The following is a 17,102-nucleotide window of genomic DNA, read 5'->3' as shown; positions in this document are numbered from 1 at the left end:
CTCATCCCCCCCTCCCTTGTCACTTTCATTCCCCCCCTCCCTTGTCACTCTCTCCCCCCTCCCTTGTCACTCTCTCCCCCCTCCCTTGTCACTCTCATTCCCCCCTCCCTTGTCACTCTCATTTACTCCCCCCTCCCTTCTCACTCTCATTTACTCCCCCCCCTCCCTTGTCACTCTCATTTACTCCCCCCCCCTCCCTTGTCACTCTCATTCCCCCCCCTCCCTGGTTACTCTCATTCCCCCCCCTCCCTGGTTACTCTCATTCCCCCCCTCCCTTGTCAATCTCATTTACTCCCCCCCTCCCTTGTCACTCTCATTTACTCCCCCCTCCCTTCTCACTCTCATTTACTCCCCCCCCCTCCCTTCTCACTCTCATTTACTCCCCCCCCTCCCTGGTCACTCTCATCCCCCCCCTCCCTTGTCACTCTCATCCCCCCCCCCTCCCTGGTTACTCTCATTCCCCCCCCCCTCCCTGGTTACTCTCATTCCCCCCCCCCCCTCCCTGGTTACTCTCATTCCCCCCCCTCCCTGGTTACTCTCATTCCCCCCCTCCCTTGTCAATCTCATTTACTCCCCCCCTCCCTGGTCACTCTCATTCCCCCCTCCCTTGTCACTCTCATTCCCCCCCCCTCCCTTGTCACTCTCATTTACTCCCCCCCTCCCTTGTCACTCTCATTTCCTCCCCCCCTCCCTTGTCACTCTCATTCCCCCCCTCCTTTGTCACTCTCATTCCTCCCCTCCCTTGTCACTCTCTCCCCCCTCCCTTGTCACTCTCATTTACTCCCCCCCTCCCTTCTCACTCTCATTTACTCCCCCCCTCCCTGGTGACTCTCATTTACTCCCCCCTCCCTGGTCACTCTCATTTACTGCCCCCCCTCCCTTGTCACTCTCTCCCCCCCTCCCTTGTCACTCTCATTCCATTTCCCCCCCTCCCTTGTCACTCTCATCATCCCCCCCCACTCCCTTGTCACTCTCATTCCATCTCCCCCCCCCCCTATAATGTAGCGTGGCTGAGCTCTGTTCGGTCGGCGGTACAGGAGCATTTGTTTCCTGTACCCGGCCGGACTGAAAGGAAGTGCACACTAAGTGAGCACTTCCTGTCAGTCTGGCCGGGTACAGAAAACAAATGCTCCTGTACCGCTGACCAAACAGAGCTCGGCCACGCTACATTAGAGGAGCTTCCCTCTTGTCAGTCCCTCTCTCTGGGCAGTGCGGCAGCCGCCCGGTGCGGGGAAGGGCCCGCCGCCGCGCGTCGTACTTAAAAAAAAACAACTTGCGTCAACGCTTTTTTTTTAAACCGCACGGGGCCGGCACCCCCTGCTAAATTGCGCCCTAGGCGGCTGCCTAGGTCGCCTTACAGGTGGCGCCGGTCCTGCTTGAGATGATTGTGAACAGTGAGTCAACCATTCCAGTACAACTGGGTTGCTGGTCAAAAAACGACCGCTGGATGACAGTGTCAGTTCTGGCCTGTTCCAGCGGCTGCTACCACCCCCCCCTACCTTCTTCTGCTGCTTCTTGCGCTGGCTACAGTATCATTTTTGCCACTGCCGGATTAACTATGAATGTTGGTGCACTTGACAGTGATGCACATGGCGATACACTCTCCCTGAAGTCTCCCTGTACTCTCCCTGAAGTCTCCCTTTCCAATATTGTTCTTGAAAAATGTTTGAAGCAACTCTGTCCATAGCGCATGAGCGTCCTGTCACGTCTCTCTCTATGCTCAGCTCACAGGACAATGACTGAGAAGGTGTGGGATGAGGGTTTTATAGGGCTGTGACATCACAGAGGATGGCTACCTGTGGATTGGCTGGCTGCAGAGCATTATGGGCAATATAGCGTTCCTGGGCTTGTCTCCTCTACAGTTCCTTTCACTTTCTAACATGTGCAGCCACCATTTTAATCTGATTTGTTACCATGAAGTGCAAGGAAATTCAGGTTAGTTTAGAAAGTTTTCCTAAACGTTGGACCTAATTCCACTTCGTATGTTTTGCTTCACTCAACACTACTCATCACTATTTGATCAGTAGGGGTCCGAGACCTTGGCCCCCTCCGATCAGCTGTTTGAGAAGGCAACGGAGCGCACAGTAGCGCTGCAACTTTTGTAATACCCCAGAGTGGTATTACCATTCCTACATCCTGCTACTGTCTCTAATGGTTAGCATAATAAAATGTCATCTTTGTATTTATTTCCAGGCCCTTCACATTGTGCATTGATAATGTTGTTATGAAACTGTTTTGTACATGCAATATGCCTGGTTCACCAACCACCGGCAGTGTATATGGCAGAGAGAGAGATCTCTAGACAGAATGGAACTCACCATTGCATTCTCCCCCATTTGGGCAGAAGTGGGCCAGTCCTGCTTCCTACCTGAAGGGAGAGGTTGCAGTCTAAGCCCGGGCACCGTCAGAGGCAGACGTGCCTAACTGCTGGAAGCCTAGCCTAGCCTGTGAGCACCCCTGAGGCCAAGCGTGAAAGCACCCCTGAGGCCAAGCCAGCCAGAAACCCTGAGGCCAAGCCTGCCAGCACCCCTGAGGCCAAGCCTGCCAGCACCCCTGAGGCCAAGCCTGCCAGCACCCCTGAGGCCAAGCCTGCCAGCAACCCTGAGGCCAAGCCTGTGAGCACCCCTGAGGCCAAGCCTGCCAGCACCCCTGAGGCCAAGCCAGCCAGCACCCCTGAGGCCAGCCAGCCAGCACCCCTGAGGCCAAGCCAGCCAGCAACCCTGAGGCCAAGCGAGCCCTTTACCACCAGTACTGCCCAGTGTCTGTTCTCTGCAGGAACAGGCGATAGACACCAGTACCACTATATTAAACTGTACTGGTTCTGGGACTATAGTGCTCCTTTACCACCAGTACTGCACAACAGGGGCGTAGCAAAAAGCTCATGGGCCCTGGTGCAAGAGTTCAGCTTGGGCCCCCGTCCCTCAGTGCTTGTTGGCAAGGGGCAGGAGAGCACATATCCTTCCTGCTGCCTGAGGCAAAAATTGAAAAGGCACCCACTCATGCCAAATTCTTAACCTAACCCCTTCCCTCCAGCCAGAGGTGTAAAATGACCAGTATGCACTTTCTATAATGCCAGTGTCTTATGTGGCACAAGGTTCTTTGGGCGCCTCAGGCTCCTGGGCCCGGTAGCGACTGCTACCTCTGCACCCCCTATAGCTACACCCCTGGCACAGTGTCTGTTCTCTGCAGGAACAGGCGATAGACACCAGTACCACTACATTAACTGTACTGGTTCTGGGACTATAGTGTCCTTTACCACCAGTACTGCACAGTGTCTGTTCTCTGCAGGAACAGGCTATAGACACCAGTACCACTACATTAACTGTACTGGTTCTGGGACTATAGTGCTCCTTTACCACCAGTACTGCACAGTGTCAGTTCTCTGCAGGAACAGGCTATAGACACCAGTACCACTACATTAACTGTACTGGTTCTGGGACTATAGTGCTCCTTTACCACCAGTTCTGCACAGTGTCTGTTCTCTGCAGGAACAGGCTATAGACACCAGTACCACTACATTAAACTGTACTGGTTCTGGCACTATAGTGCTCCTTTACCACCAATACTGCACAGTTTCTGTTCTCTGCAGGAACAGGCTATAGACACCAGTACCACTACATTAAACTGTACTGGTTCTGGGACTATAGTGCTCCTTTACCACCAGTACTGCACAGTGTCTGTTCTCTGCAGGAACAGGCTATAGACACCAGTACCACTACATTAACTGTACTGGTTCTGGGACTATAGTGCTCCTTTACCACCAGTACTGCACAGTGTCTGTTCTCTGCAAGAACAGGCTATAGACACCAGTACCACTACATTAAACTGTACTGGTTCTGGCACTATAGTGCTCCTTTACCACCAGTACTGCACAGTGTCTGTTCTCTGCAGGAACAGGCTATAGACACCAGTACCACTACATTAAACTGTACTGGTTCTGGCACTATAGTGCTCCTTTACCACCAGTACTGCACAGTGTCTGTTCTCTGCAGGAACAGGCTATAGACACCAGTACCACTACATTAACTGTACTGGTTCTGGGACTATAGTGTCCTTTTAGGCTCCATTCACACGTCCGCAATTTCGTTCGGCATTTTGCGGAACGGAATTGCGGACCCATTCATTCCTATGGGGCAGCATGATGTGCTGCCCGGACACGGAATTTCGGATCCGCACTTCCGGGTCCGCACTTCCGGGTCCGCACTTCCGTTCCGCAAAAAAATAGAACATGTCCTATTCTTGTCCGCAATTGCGGACAAGAACAGGCATATTCTACAGGGAGTGCAGAATTATTAGGCAAGTTGTATTTTTGAGGATTAATTTTATTATTGAACAACAACCATGTTCTCAATGAACCCAAAAAACTTATTAATATCAAAGCTGAATATTTTTGGAAGTAGTTTTTAGTTTGTTTTTAGTTTTAGCTATTTTAGGGGGATATCTGTGTGTGCAGGTGATTATTACTGTGCATAATTATAAGGCAACTTAACAAAAAACAAATATATACCCATTTCAATTATTTATTTTTACCAGTGAAACCAATATAACATCTCAACATTCACAAATATACATTTCTGACATTCAAAAACAAAACAAAAACAAATCAGTGACCAATATAGCCACCTTTCTTTGCAAGGACACTCAAAAGCCTGCCATCCATGGATTCTGTCAGTGTTTTGATCTGTTCACCATCAACATTGCGTGCAGCAGCAACCACAGCCTCCCAGACACTGTTCAGAGAGGTGTACTGTTTTCCCTCCTTGTAAATCTCACATTTGATGATGGACCACAGGTTCTCAATGGGGTTCAGATCAGGTGAACAAGGAGGCCATGTCATTAGATTTTCTTCTTTTATACCCTTTCTTGCCAGCCACGCTGTGGAGTACTTGGACGCGTGTGATGGAGCATTGTCCTGCATGAAAATCATGTTTTTCTTGAAGGATGCAGACTTCTTCCTGTACCACTGCTTGAAGAAGGTGTCTTCCAGAAACTGGCAGTAGGACTGGGAGTTGAGCTTGACTCCATCCTCAACCCGAAAAGGCCCCACAAGCTCATCTTTGATGATGCCAGCCCAAACCAGTACTCCACCTCCACCTTGCTGGCGTCTGAGTCGGACTGGAGCTCTCTGCCCTTTACCAATCCAGCCACGGGCCCATCCATCTGGCCCATCAAGACTCACTCTCATTTCATCAGTCCAAAAAACCTTAGAAAAATCAGTCTTGAGATATTTCTTGGCCCAGTCTTGACGTTTCAGCTTGTGTGTCTTGTTCAGTGGTGGTCGTCTTTCAGCCTTTCTTACCTTGGCCATGTCTCTGAGTATTGCACACCTTGTGCTTTTGGGCACTCCAGTGATGTTGCAGCTCTGAAATATGGCCAAACTGGTGGCAAGTGGCATCTTGGCAGCTGCACGCTTGACTTTTCTCAGTTCATGGGCAGTTATTTTGCGCCTTGGTTTTTCCACACGCTTCTTGCGACCCTGTTGACTATTTTGAATGAAACGCTTGATTGTTCGATGATCACGCTTCAGAAGCTTTGCAATTTTAAGAGTGCTGCATCCCTCTGCAAGATATCTCACTATTTTTGACTTTTCTGAGCCTGTCAAGTCCTTCTTTTGACCCATTTTGCCAAAGGAAAGGAAGTTGCCTAATAATTATGCACACCTGATATAGGGTGTTGATGTCATTAGACCACACCCCTTCTCATTACAGAGATGCACATTACCTAATATGCTTAATTGGTAGTAGGCTTTCGAGCCTATACAGCTTGGAGTAAGACAACATGCATAAAGAGGATGATGTGGTCAAAATACTCATTTGCCTAATAATTCTGCACTCCCTGTATTAGTGCCGGCAATGTGCGGTCCGCAAAATGCGGAACGCACATTGCCGCTTTCCGTGTTTTGTGGATCCGCGGCTCCGTGTATCCGCAAAACACGTTGCGGACGTGTGAATGGAGCCTTAATGTGAGGTAAATTATTTTCCAATGTAGTATTAATAACTAAAGAATTACATAATAAACATATTGCATTGTCTACTGACCACCAGGACAATAAGATGATCTGGTCTCTGGCTCTTGGTCTGGCTCTGGGGACTCCCTTGTCACTCTCTTCTCCCCCCCCCTCCCTTGTCACTCTCTTCTCCCCCCTCCTCCCTTGTCACTCTCTCCCCCCCCCCCCTCCTCCCTTGTCACTCTCTTCCCCCCCCCTCCCTTGTCACTCTCTTTTCCCCCCCTCCTCCCTTGTCACTCTCTTCTCCCCCCTCCTTCCCTTGTCACTCTCTTCTCCCCCCTCCTCCCTTGTCACTCTCTTCTTCCCCCTCCTCCCTTGTCACTCTCTTCTCCCCCCTCCTTCCCTTGTCACTCTCTTCTCCCCCCTCCTCCCTTGTCACTCTCATCATTCCCCCCCACACCCTTGTCACTCTCATTCCCCCCCTCCCTTGTCACTCTCTCCCCCCCCCTCCCTTGTCACTCTCATTCCCCCCCTCCCTTGTCACTCTCTCCCCCCTCCCTTGTCACTCTCTCCCCCCTCCCTCGTCACTCTCTCCCCCCTCCCTCGTCACTCTCATTTACTCCCCCCCTCCCTTCTCACTCTCATTTACTCCCCCCCTCCCTGGTCACTCTCATTCCCCCCCCTCCCTGGTCACTCTCATCCCCCCCCTCCCTTGTCAATCTCATTTACTCCCCCCCCTCCCTGGTCACTCTCATTCCCCCCCTCCCTTGTCACTCTCTCCCCCCCTCCCTTGTCACTCTCATTCCCCCCTCCCTTGTCACTCTCATTCCCCCCTCCCTTGTCACTCTCATTCCCCCCTCCCTTGTCACTCTCATTTACTCCCCCCCTCTCTTGTCACTCTCATTCCCCCCTCCCTTGTCACTCTCATTTACTCCCCCCTCCCTTGTCACTCTCATTTACTCCCCCCTCCCTTGTCACTCTCATTCCCCCCTCCCTTGTCACTCTCATTCTTCCCCCCCCCTCCCTTGTCACTCTCATCATTCCCCCCCACACCCTTGTCACTCTCATCCCCCCCTCCCTTGTCACTTTCATTCCCCCCCTCCCTTGTCACTCTCTCCCCCCTCCCTTGTCACTCTCTCCCCCCTCCCTTGTCACTCTCATTCCCCCCTCCCTTGTCACTCTCATTTACTCCCCCCTCCCTTCTCACTCTCATTTACTCCCCCCCCTCCCTTGTCACTCTCATTTACTCCCCCCCCCTCCCTTGTCACTCTCATTCCCCCCCCCTCCCTGGTTACTCTCATTCCCCCCCCTCCCTGGTTACTCTCATTCCCCCCCTCCCTTGTCACTCTCATTTACTCCCCCCTCCCTTCTCACTCTCATTTACTCCCCCCCCCCTCCCTTCTCACTCTCATTTACTCCCCCCCCTCCCTGGTCACTCTCATCCCCCCCCTCCCTTGTCACTCTCATCCCCCCCCCCCTCCCTGGTTACTCTCATTCCCCCCCCCCCTCCCTGGTTACTCTCATTCCCCCCCCCCCTCCCTGGTTACTCTCATTCCCCCCCCTCCCTGGTTACTCTCATTCCCCCCCTCCCTTGTCAATCTCATTTACTCCCCCCCTCCCTGGTCACTCTCATTCCCCCCCTCCCTTGTCACTCTCATTCCCCCCCCTCCCTTGTCACTCTCATTTACTCCCCCCCTCCCTTGTCACTCTCATTTCCTCCCCCCCTCCCTTGTCACTCTCATTCCCCCCCTCCTTTGTCACTCTCATTCCTCCCCTCCCTTGTCACTCTCTCCCCCCTCCCTTGTCACTCTCATTTACTCCCCCCCTCCCTTCTCACTCTCATTTACTCCCCCCCTCCCTGGTGACTCTCATTTACTCCCCCCTCCCTGGTCACTCTCATTTACTGCCCCCCCTCCCTGGTCACTCTCATTCCCCCCCCCCCCACTCCCTTGTCACTCTCATTCCATTTCCCCCCCTCCCTTGTCACTCTCATCATTCCCCCCCACTCCCTTGTCACTCTCATTCCATCTCCCCCCCCCCCTATAATGTAGCGTGGCTGAGCTCTGTTCGGTCGGCGGTACAGGAGCATTTGTTTCCTGTACCCGGCCGGACTGAAAGGAAGTGCACACTAAGTGAGCACTTCCTGTCAGTCTGGCCGGGTACAGAAAACAAATGCTCCTGTACCGCTGACCAAACAGAGCTCGGCCACGCTACATTAGAGGAGCTTCCCTCTTGTCAGTCCCTCTCTCTGGGCAGTGCGGCAGCCGCCCGGTGCGGGGAAGGGCCCGCCGCCGCGCGTCGTACTTAAAAAAAAACAACTTGCGTCAACGCTTTTTTTTTAAACCGCACGGGGCCGGCACCCCCTGCTAAATTGCGCCCTAGGCGGCTGCCTAGGTCGCCTTACAGGTGGCGCCAGTCCTGCTTGAGATGATTGTGAACAGTGAGTCAACCATTCCAGTACAACTGGGTTGCTGGTCAAAAAACGACCGCTGGATGACAGTGTCAGTTCTGGCCTGTTCCAGCGGCTGCTACCACCCCCCCCTACCTTCTTCTGCTGCTTCTTGCGCTGGCTACAGTATCATTTTTGCCACTGCCGGATTAACTATGAATGTTGGTGCACTTGACAGTGATGCACATGGCGATACACTCTCCCTGAAGTCTCCCTGTACTCTCCCTGAAGTCTCCCTTTCCAATATTGTTCTTGAAAAATGTTTGAAGCAACTCTGTCCATAGCGCATGAGCGTCCTGTCACGTCTCTCTCTATGCTCAGCTCACAGGACAATGACTGAGAAGGTGTGGGATGAGGGTTTTATAGGGCTGTGACATCACAGAGGATGGCTACCTGTGGATTGGCTGGCTGCAGAGCATTATGGGCAATATAGCGTTCCTGGGCTTGTCTCCTCTACAGTTCCTTTCACTTTCTAACATGTGCAGCCACCATTTTAATCTGATTTGTTACCATGAAGTGCAAGGAAATTCAGGTTAGTTTAGAAAGTTTTCCTAAACGTTGGACCTAATTCCACTTCGTATGTTTTGCTTCACTCAACACTACTCATCACTATTTGATCAGTAGGGGTCCGAGACCTTGGCCCCCTCCGATCAGCTGTTTGAGAAGGCAACGGAGCGCACAGTAGCGCTGCAACTTTTGTAATACCCCAGAGTGGTATTACCATTCCTACATCCTGCTACTGTCTCTAATGGTTAGCATAATAAAATGTCATCTTTGTATTTATTTCCAGGCCCTTCACATTGTGCATTGATAATGTTGTTATGAAACTGTTTTGTACATGCAATATGCCTGGTTCACCAACCACCGGCAGTGTATATGGCAGAGAGAGAGATCTCTAGACAGAATGGAACTCACCATTGCATTCTCCCCCATTTGGGCAGAAGTGGGCCAGTCCTGCTTCCTACCTGAAGGGAGAGGTTGCAGTCTAAGCCCGGGCACCGTCAGAGGCAGACGTGCCTAACTGCTAGAAGCCAGGGCAGTGTATGCTAAGCTTGCAATGGAGGCAAATGTGTGGAAGATGTAGCAGCAAGGGGAAAAATGTACCCGGCTGCGGCAGGAGTTTCTCCAAAGGGAAGTATCTTATAGAACACCCCGACTCCTTGCTAATTTACTTACTGAGTATCAGGAGGGGAACAACAGCCAAAGGCACCCCAATTCCATGGATACCAGAACCGACCAAAAGTCCAGTAACCAGACCCGATCTGCACCACACCACCATGCATTCCTGTAAACCTGGGACACGATGGTCCCTGGGGGCGGCACGCTGCACTTTTTCAAGCTTTACCTAGACCCACATGATGTTACAATCATCAGTCGCGTGGCCTAGGAGCAGCTCAGCCCCAATGAAGTCAATGCACCTGGACTGCAGTACCAACCACGGCCACCATACAATGTACTGCGCTGTGCGTGATGAGCTGCCGAAAGACCAAGGTGCTACTGCGAGTGCAGGTGTCTTCTCAAACAGCTGATCAGTGGGGGTCCCAGGTGTCGGACCCCCACCGATCAGATACTGATGACTTTTCCAGAGTCATCAGTAAAAAATATCCAGAAAACCCCTTTAATTACACAGAACATGAATAGGAGAAGGCTGGTAATATGCTTATTGCCCCCTAGGGAATCCAATCACGTTACTCTCCTCCTCTGAAAATCCAGCTTCCACTGACACCATGTCCTTTACTAGGTTTCTGGCCTGGGCTATGGAAAGACGGAATCAGAACTGTTCCTCTCCCTCAAACTCCTCAATTCACCTCATCTGCCAAATGCCAGCATGATGGCTCAGTGGTTGGCACTGTAGCCTTGTAGAGCTGAAGTCTTAAGTTTCAATCTGACCAAACCTGGTAAAGGATGTGACGTCAATGGAAGTTGGATTTTCCAAAGTGGAGAGTTAGGTTACTGCTTGACTGGGATCAAGCGTGGCCAGTCCATGCAGTAAGTATACAAAGGTGTGTAGTTAAAGTGGTTGTCCGCTTTGATGACCTCTTCTTAGGACATTGCATCGGTGAGCAGTGTAATTACATCTCAGCCGCCCTCGGTCACTTCTATGTGAGGGCTCCTTCCTATTCACTTGATGCCGGAGCCGTCCCACTGCTCGTGGCTGTGATGTTGATGGCGAGCAGATAAACAGGGAAGTGAAGGCAGCACTTCAAACAGCTGATCGGCGGGGGTCCCAGGAGTCGGACCCCGCTGATCTGATAATGATGAGCAAAGGTCATCAATATAAAAAAGTGGACAATCCCTTTAATGTGGCTTTCTGGTCCTGGAAATACCTTTTAACTTGGACCGGTCATACTTTTTGCTGTCCTCTTTTTAGAGGTCTTACCTTGCAAAATGCAGAGCTGCTAGTGAGCCACCCGAGGCTTCCTTCTGGTGGTTACCCACTACCCTCCCCTCTTACCCTCCTCTTACCCACCACCCTCCCCTCTTCCCCCTCTTACCCACCACCCTCCCCTCTTCCCCCTCTTACCCACCACCCTCCCCTCTTCCCCTCCCCTATTCCCCCTCTTAGCCACCACCCTCCCCTCTTACCCACCAACCTCCCCTCTTACCCTCCTCTTACCCCCACTCTCTTACCCCTTCTTACCCCCCACCCTCCCCTCTTACCCCCCCTTACCCACCACCCTCCCCTCTTATGTGAGGTACGACATGAGGCATGAGGTATAAATTACAGGTCATACCTCACATATCAGTACACTGCGGGATATACTATATATCCGTACATATTGTATCTATAATACTGTGTAATATATGCTGTGTGTGTATGTATGTGTGTGTGTATATATATACACACTGCTCAAAAAAATAAAGGGAACACAAAAATAACACATCCTAGATCTGAATTAATTAAATATTCTTCTGAAATACTTTGTTCTTTACATAGTTGAATGTGCTGACAACAAAATCACACAAAAATAAAAAAAATGGAAATCAAATTTTTCAACCCATGGAGGTCTGGATTTGGAGTCACACTCAAAATTAAAGTGGAAAAACACACTACAGGCTGATCCAACTTTGATGTAATGTCCTTAAAACAAGTCAAAATGAGGCTCAGTAGTGTGTGTGGCCTCCACGTGCCTGTATGACCTCCCTACAACGCCTGTGCATGCTCCTGATGAGGTGGCGGACGGTCTCCTGAGGGATCTCCTCCCAGACCTGGAGTAAAGCATCTGCCAACTCCTGGACAGTCTGTGGTGCAACGTGACGTTGGTGGATAGAGCGAGACATGATGTCCCAGATGTGCTCAATTGGATTCAGGTCTGGGGAACGGGCGGGCTAGTCCATAGCATCAATGCCTTCGTCTTGCAGGAACTGCTGACACACTCCAGCCACATGAGGTCTAGCATTGTCTTGCATTAGGAGGAACCCAGGGCCAACCGCACCAGCATATGGTCTCACAAGGGGTCTGAGGATCTCATCTCGGTACCTAATGGCAGTCAGGCTACCTCTGGCGAGCACATGGAGGGCTGTGCGGCCCTCCAAAGAAATGCCACCCCACACCATTACTGACCCAATGCTGGAGAATGTTGCAGGCAGCAGAACGTTCTCCACGGCGTCTCCAGACTCTGTCACGTCTGTCACATGTGCTCAGTGTGAACCTGCTTTCATCTGTGAAGAGCACAGGGCGCCAGTGGCGAATTTGCCAATCTTGGTGTTCTCTGGCAAATGCCAAACGTCCTGCACGGTGTTGGGCTGTAAGCACAACCCCCACCTGCGGACGTCGGGCCCTCATATCACCCTCATGGAGTCTGTTTCTGACCGTTTGAGCAGACACATGCACATTTGTGGCCTGCTGGAGGTCATTTTGCAGGGCTCTGGCAGTGCTCCTCCTGTTCCTCCTTGCACAAAGGCGGAGGTAGCGGTCCTGCTGCTGGGTTGTTGCCCTCCTACGGCCTCCTCCACGTCTCCTGATGTACTGGCCTGTCTCCTGGTAGCGCCTCCATGCTCTGGACACTACGCTGACAGACACAGCAAACCTTCTTGCCACAGCTCGCATTGATGTGCCATCCTGGATAAGCTGCACTACCTGAGCCACTTGTGTGGGTTGTAGACTCCATCTCATGCTACCACTAGAGTGAAAGCACCGCCAGCATTCAAAAGTGACCAAAACATCAGCCAGGAAGCATAGGAACTGAGAAGTGGTCTGTGGTCACCACCTGCAGAACCACTCCTTTATTGGGGGTGTCTTGCTAATTGCCTATAATTTCCACCTGTTGTCTATTCCATTTGCACAACAGCATGTGAAATTGATTGTCACTCAGTGTTGCTTCCTAAGTGGACAGTTTGATTTCACAGAAGTGTGATCGACTTGGAGTTACATTGTGTTGTTTAAGTGTTTCCTTTATTTGTTTGAGCAGTGTATATATACAGAGCAGTGTATTGATGTGAGACATACAAGGTATAATACTGTAGATGCAGAGTTTATAGAAATATGTGGTCAGTTATACATTATGGTCACTGTGTGTGAGGTACATGAGGTAGTGGTCACTGTAACTGTCTGAAGTATTATACATAAGTGAGCAATGAGTAAAAACAGGGCGGGGGGGGGGGGGAAATGATGAGAGGTGGAGGACCCCCTCTTACCATTCCATTCCAGTCTGTATGGATCAATGCAGAGCGGATTGTGACCTTCTAATACTTGCTGTTAGTGGTTGCAGGACCTGTGATGAGGTCATCACAGGTCCTGGCAGATGTACCTTTCAAACCTAGGAACTGCACCATTTTTGATGCAGTTCCTTTGCTAGATCCTGCTGGACCTGTGATGTTGAAGATGATGTCATCATAGGTCCTGGCAGGTGCACTGTTCTAACCTGGGAACTACACTTTACACTGTGCAGTTCCCTTACAGGACCTGTGATGACATCATCAAAGGTCCTTTAGCTTTCGAAAGATAGACAGGAGCAATTAGTGGGCGGGGCCTCTCCTCCACTGTGGGCCCCTCATCCTCACGGGCCCCATAGCAGCTGCGTGGTCTGCCTACCCTATATGGTAGGTATGCCACTGGGTTAGAGTGCTACAATAGCTGGAGAGCTAGAGATGAAGATGAACGGATTACATTACCCTCTGATTTTCGGGCACTTACAGGTAATTTGGATTTCTTGTCTCTGTCGGCTGGAGTAAACACATTCAGGTACAGGCAGTCCTCCGAGGTGCGGGGCATCTTAAAGGAGGATTGGTAGTATTTTGCTATGTCATCCATGATGTCTTTGATTTGTAAACACCTAAAACATACAGAATCAATAAAATGTATCTCCATTTGTGAGGGTTGTTCAAGAAGATAACAAATCATAGCTGCCCCGCCAATACTGGGACTCACATTGGGGGAAACTCGGAGGCGTCTCTAACAGAGCTCCAGGGCTCAGGAGGTTCCGGGTTGGCAAATCTCAGTGGTCCAACTGGAGGTTTTGCAAAAGGGACTCCAAAAAATGCATCTATAATTCTAGATGTTTCCTTTACTGGCACCGTAACGCCCCGTAGTTGTCCATATTTCGTGGTCACTAACAGCTTTTTATCATTCTGACCTAGAATTGAAAACATTTTGGGGAAAATTGACAAGATTATTAATAGGTTTCACATCTTAGGCCAAGTTCACACACCAGTTATTTCCATCAGTTATTGTGAGCCAAAACCAGTGCGGGTCAAAAGCACATAAGAGATGTAGCTCTTTCCCTTTACCTGATCTCTATGGAGGCTTCACTACTGGTTTTCGCTCACAATAACTGGTGGAAATAACTGACCAAATAACTGGTTCGAACTCAGCCTTAGTGGTGCCCCCACCACTAAGAACACTTTCTACTAGTTGAACACTAAACAATTAAACAGAACATTAAAACCAACACTAACCCCTAACCCTAATGTGTGTTCCACCAAAACATGTCTGTCGTTATCTCATCTAGCCATTATTAAGGTAAGATGGGACAAAGTCTCAGCCACCAGGAGACTCAAAAAACACCAGTCCTAGGAGTCCTGGAAGTTGTTTGCTAAGTGTTTATAACAATAAGCTATCTTAGCCTTGACGTGATTCTTTTTCTTTATTAGACTGTGCAAAAAACTCGACGTGTCTATACTTAGTAAAGTTCTATCCACAATACTACAAAGTGCCAATCGTAACTGAAAATATCTAAACTAAACTATTTCTCCTGTGTTTTCCTTTTGCACGATCTCCTCAAGAGAAAGGATCCGACCATCACCAACTACTTGCGCTATGTAGTGAATATTCTTAGACTTCCAGTACTGCTGGCAATCAAGGTCCCCCAGCACTGGAAGTCTTTGATTTTGCCATAGTGGAGTGCAAACCAATGAGGATGTGATAGAAAGCCAGCTCCTGATCAATATCCAGGTAACAAGCTTAACGAAACTTCCAAACTCCTGAGACGCATTAAATAACTGAGACGCAATAAAATATCCACCGAAACTGGGGAGGTCCAAACCCCCCCGTTCCAGCGGCATTGAAAAATAATCCAGTTTCAGCCTTACCCGCTTTCTCCCCCATAACAAATCATTGATCATCTTCTCTATCAATTTAAAGAATTTGTCCTCTATCCAGAACGGGGAATTTCGGAGAACATAAAGCAGTTGGGGAAGAACTATCATTTTCACCAAGGAGACCCTATCTCCTCTCGAAAGGGTGAACTGATGCCATATTTTAATTTTAGACCTAATCTTCATAATGACCGGGAGTAGATTAAGTTGAACATAGTTCCTGAATATTAGCAGACATTTATCCCCAAGTACTTCATGGAATCCTCGACCCCCAGGTCCAGAGGTAAATTCTCCACTGACCATTGTGGCTTATCTATAGGGAGGAGGGTGGTTTTGGACCAGTTTACCTCCAGGCCCGAGAACCTAGAGTACAATTCTACAATCTCGATAACTTTTGGCAGGGTAATATTGGTCTGTTGCATAAAGAACAGAATATCGTCTGCATACAAAGAAATCCGATCATGATCTCCTGCAATCCCAAATCCTAGAACCCCTGAATCCTGTCAGATTTTTATGGCCAAAGGCTCAATATAAATGTTAAATAAGAGTGGCGAGAGAGGACATCCTTGACGGGTGCCTCTCTCCAACATCAAAGTCCTGGTCAGGGTCCCATTGATCCTAAGTTTGGCTAAGGGGGATTTGTAAAGCAAACGGACCATGGCTATAAACCTTGGCCCAAATCCCATTCTTCCCATCACCCTCCAGAGGAAACTCCACTCAACCCTGTCGAAGGCCTTCGTGGCATCTAACGACAGGATCGAGCGGGCGGTCCCCCGGAGGATTGAATGTTAGCAAACAAGCGATGTATATTATAATGGGTACCCTCCCAGGCATAAACCCATTTTGGTCTGGGTGAATTAGTGATGTGATCACCTTGGAAAGTCTATTAGCCAGGACCTTGGAGAGCAGCTTAATATCAGTATTAAGTAAAGAAATTACTCCAAAATATCTTTATCTTTTTTTGCAATTAGAACTATCGGTGCCTCGTACATGGAGGTCGGGAGGCCTTCTACCTGCAGCCCCTTTGTAAATACTTCTGAAAGATATGGGAGGACTATATCCCCATATTTCCTGTAAAATTCATACGGAAGGCCATCCAGCCCCGGGGACGAGCTACCCGATATTGACCCAAGGGCCAAATGGATCTCCTGGACGGTTATCTCCCTCTCCAGGGAGATCCTCTGGCCTTCTGAAAGAACCAGAAAAGAAAGACCATTCAGATAAGCGTCCACGAGGCTGTCTGGCACAGGAGGAGCCGCCCTGTAAACCACTGCAAAGTATTCCTGAAAAACCTCAGCTATACCCTTCAAATCTCGTACGATCCTACCGTCAGGCCCACGAATGCCAGTTATTTCCTTCCTCCTGTTCTCTTGTTGCTTAACTATCCTAGCTAAGAGCCTGCCTGGTCGTCCTGACTCCGAAAAATATTTCTGTCCCTTGAAAAACAAACTATGGTGGGCTTTATCAAAGAGAGAATTTTTAAGGTCCCGACTGGCTTTCTGCATTTTTTCTCTATTTTGTTCCGTTTTTTGGATGATGATCTGCTCCGTAGTACTAGCCACTAGGTTAATTAATTCCTTCTCTCTTCTCTTGAATGATCCTCTTAGTGCAGAGATATTGCTGATAAACAACCCCCTCATATAGGCCTTCAGAGTATCCCATACACAGCCAATACCAGCTGAGGGGTAGTTAATCTGCCAAAAGGAGGTTATCAGTTTTTTTATAAACTGATGGTCGTCCATTATAGCCAACCAATATGGGTTCAATCTAAATAACGAGTCTGATTTGGCCTGACCTGACCCTACCAGAATTTCTATTGAGAGGGGAGAGTGATCAGAGAGAGTTCTCGTTCCGTATTTAACTGATTTAATATTTCTAATATTGTCTCTATTGGTCAGTGCCAGGTCAATCCTGGACATTGACCTCCCTCCATTGCTAACACATGAGAAGGCCCTCTTTCCCCTCCCCAAATACTTCCACACATCCACAAAGCCCGTCTCTCGGTAGAAACGTGACAGCAGCGTCTCAGTCCCACTGTTTGTGGTGCTGGGGTCTGCCGTCAACCTGTCAATACTGGGATCCATCACATTGTTGAAGTCGCCTGTCAGAACCACCCGACAATCTGGCCACCGTTCCACAAAGGACAACAGGCAATTGAGGGGGTGCAAG

The 17,102-nt window shown here is 49.7% G+C and overlaps 1 protein-coding gene across 1 annotated transcript in view; it reads right to left on the bottom strand.

The window, feature by feature from the left end:
• Positions 1–17,102, bottom strand: part of LOC120980150 (fatty acyl-CoA hydrolase precursor, medium chain-like) — a 108,762-nt gene that overhangs the window by 84,264 nt on the left and 7,396 nt on the right. The window contains exons 2-3 of the mRNA XM_040409049.1: positions 13,768–13,972; positions 13,534–13,672 (exon numbers count right to left, since the gene is read on the bottom strand). Of these exons, the coding sequence (XP_040264983.1) occupies positions 13,534–13,672; positions 13,768–13,972 (344 nt within the window). The remainder of the gene's footprint in view (positions 1–13,533; positions 13,673–13,767; positions 13,973–17,102) is intronic.

Source organism: Bufo bufo, chromosome 10 (assembly GCF_905171765.1).
Source record: "Bufo bufo chromosome 10, aBufBuf1.1, whole genome shotgun sequence".
Lineage (NCBI taxonomy): Eukaryota > Metazoa > Chordata > Amphibia > Anura > Bufonidae > Bufo > Bufo bufo.
The sequence above is the reverse complement of the archived record's forward strand: the minus strand, read 5'-3'. Positions and strand labels throughout refer to the sequence as shown.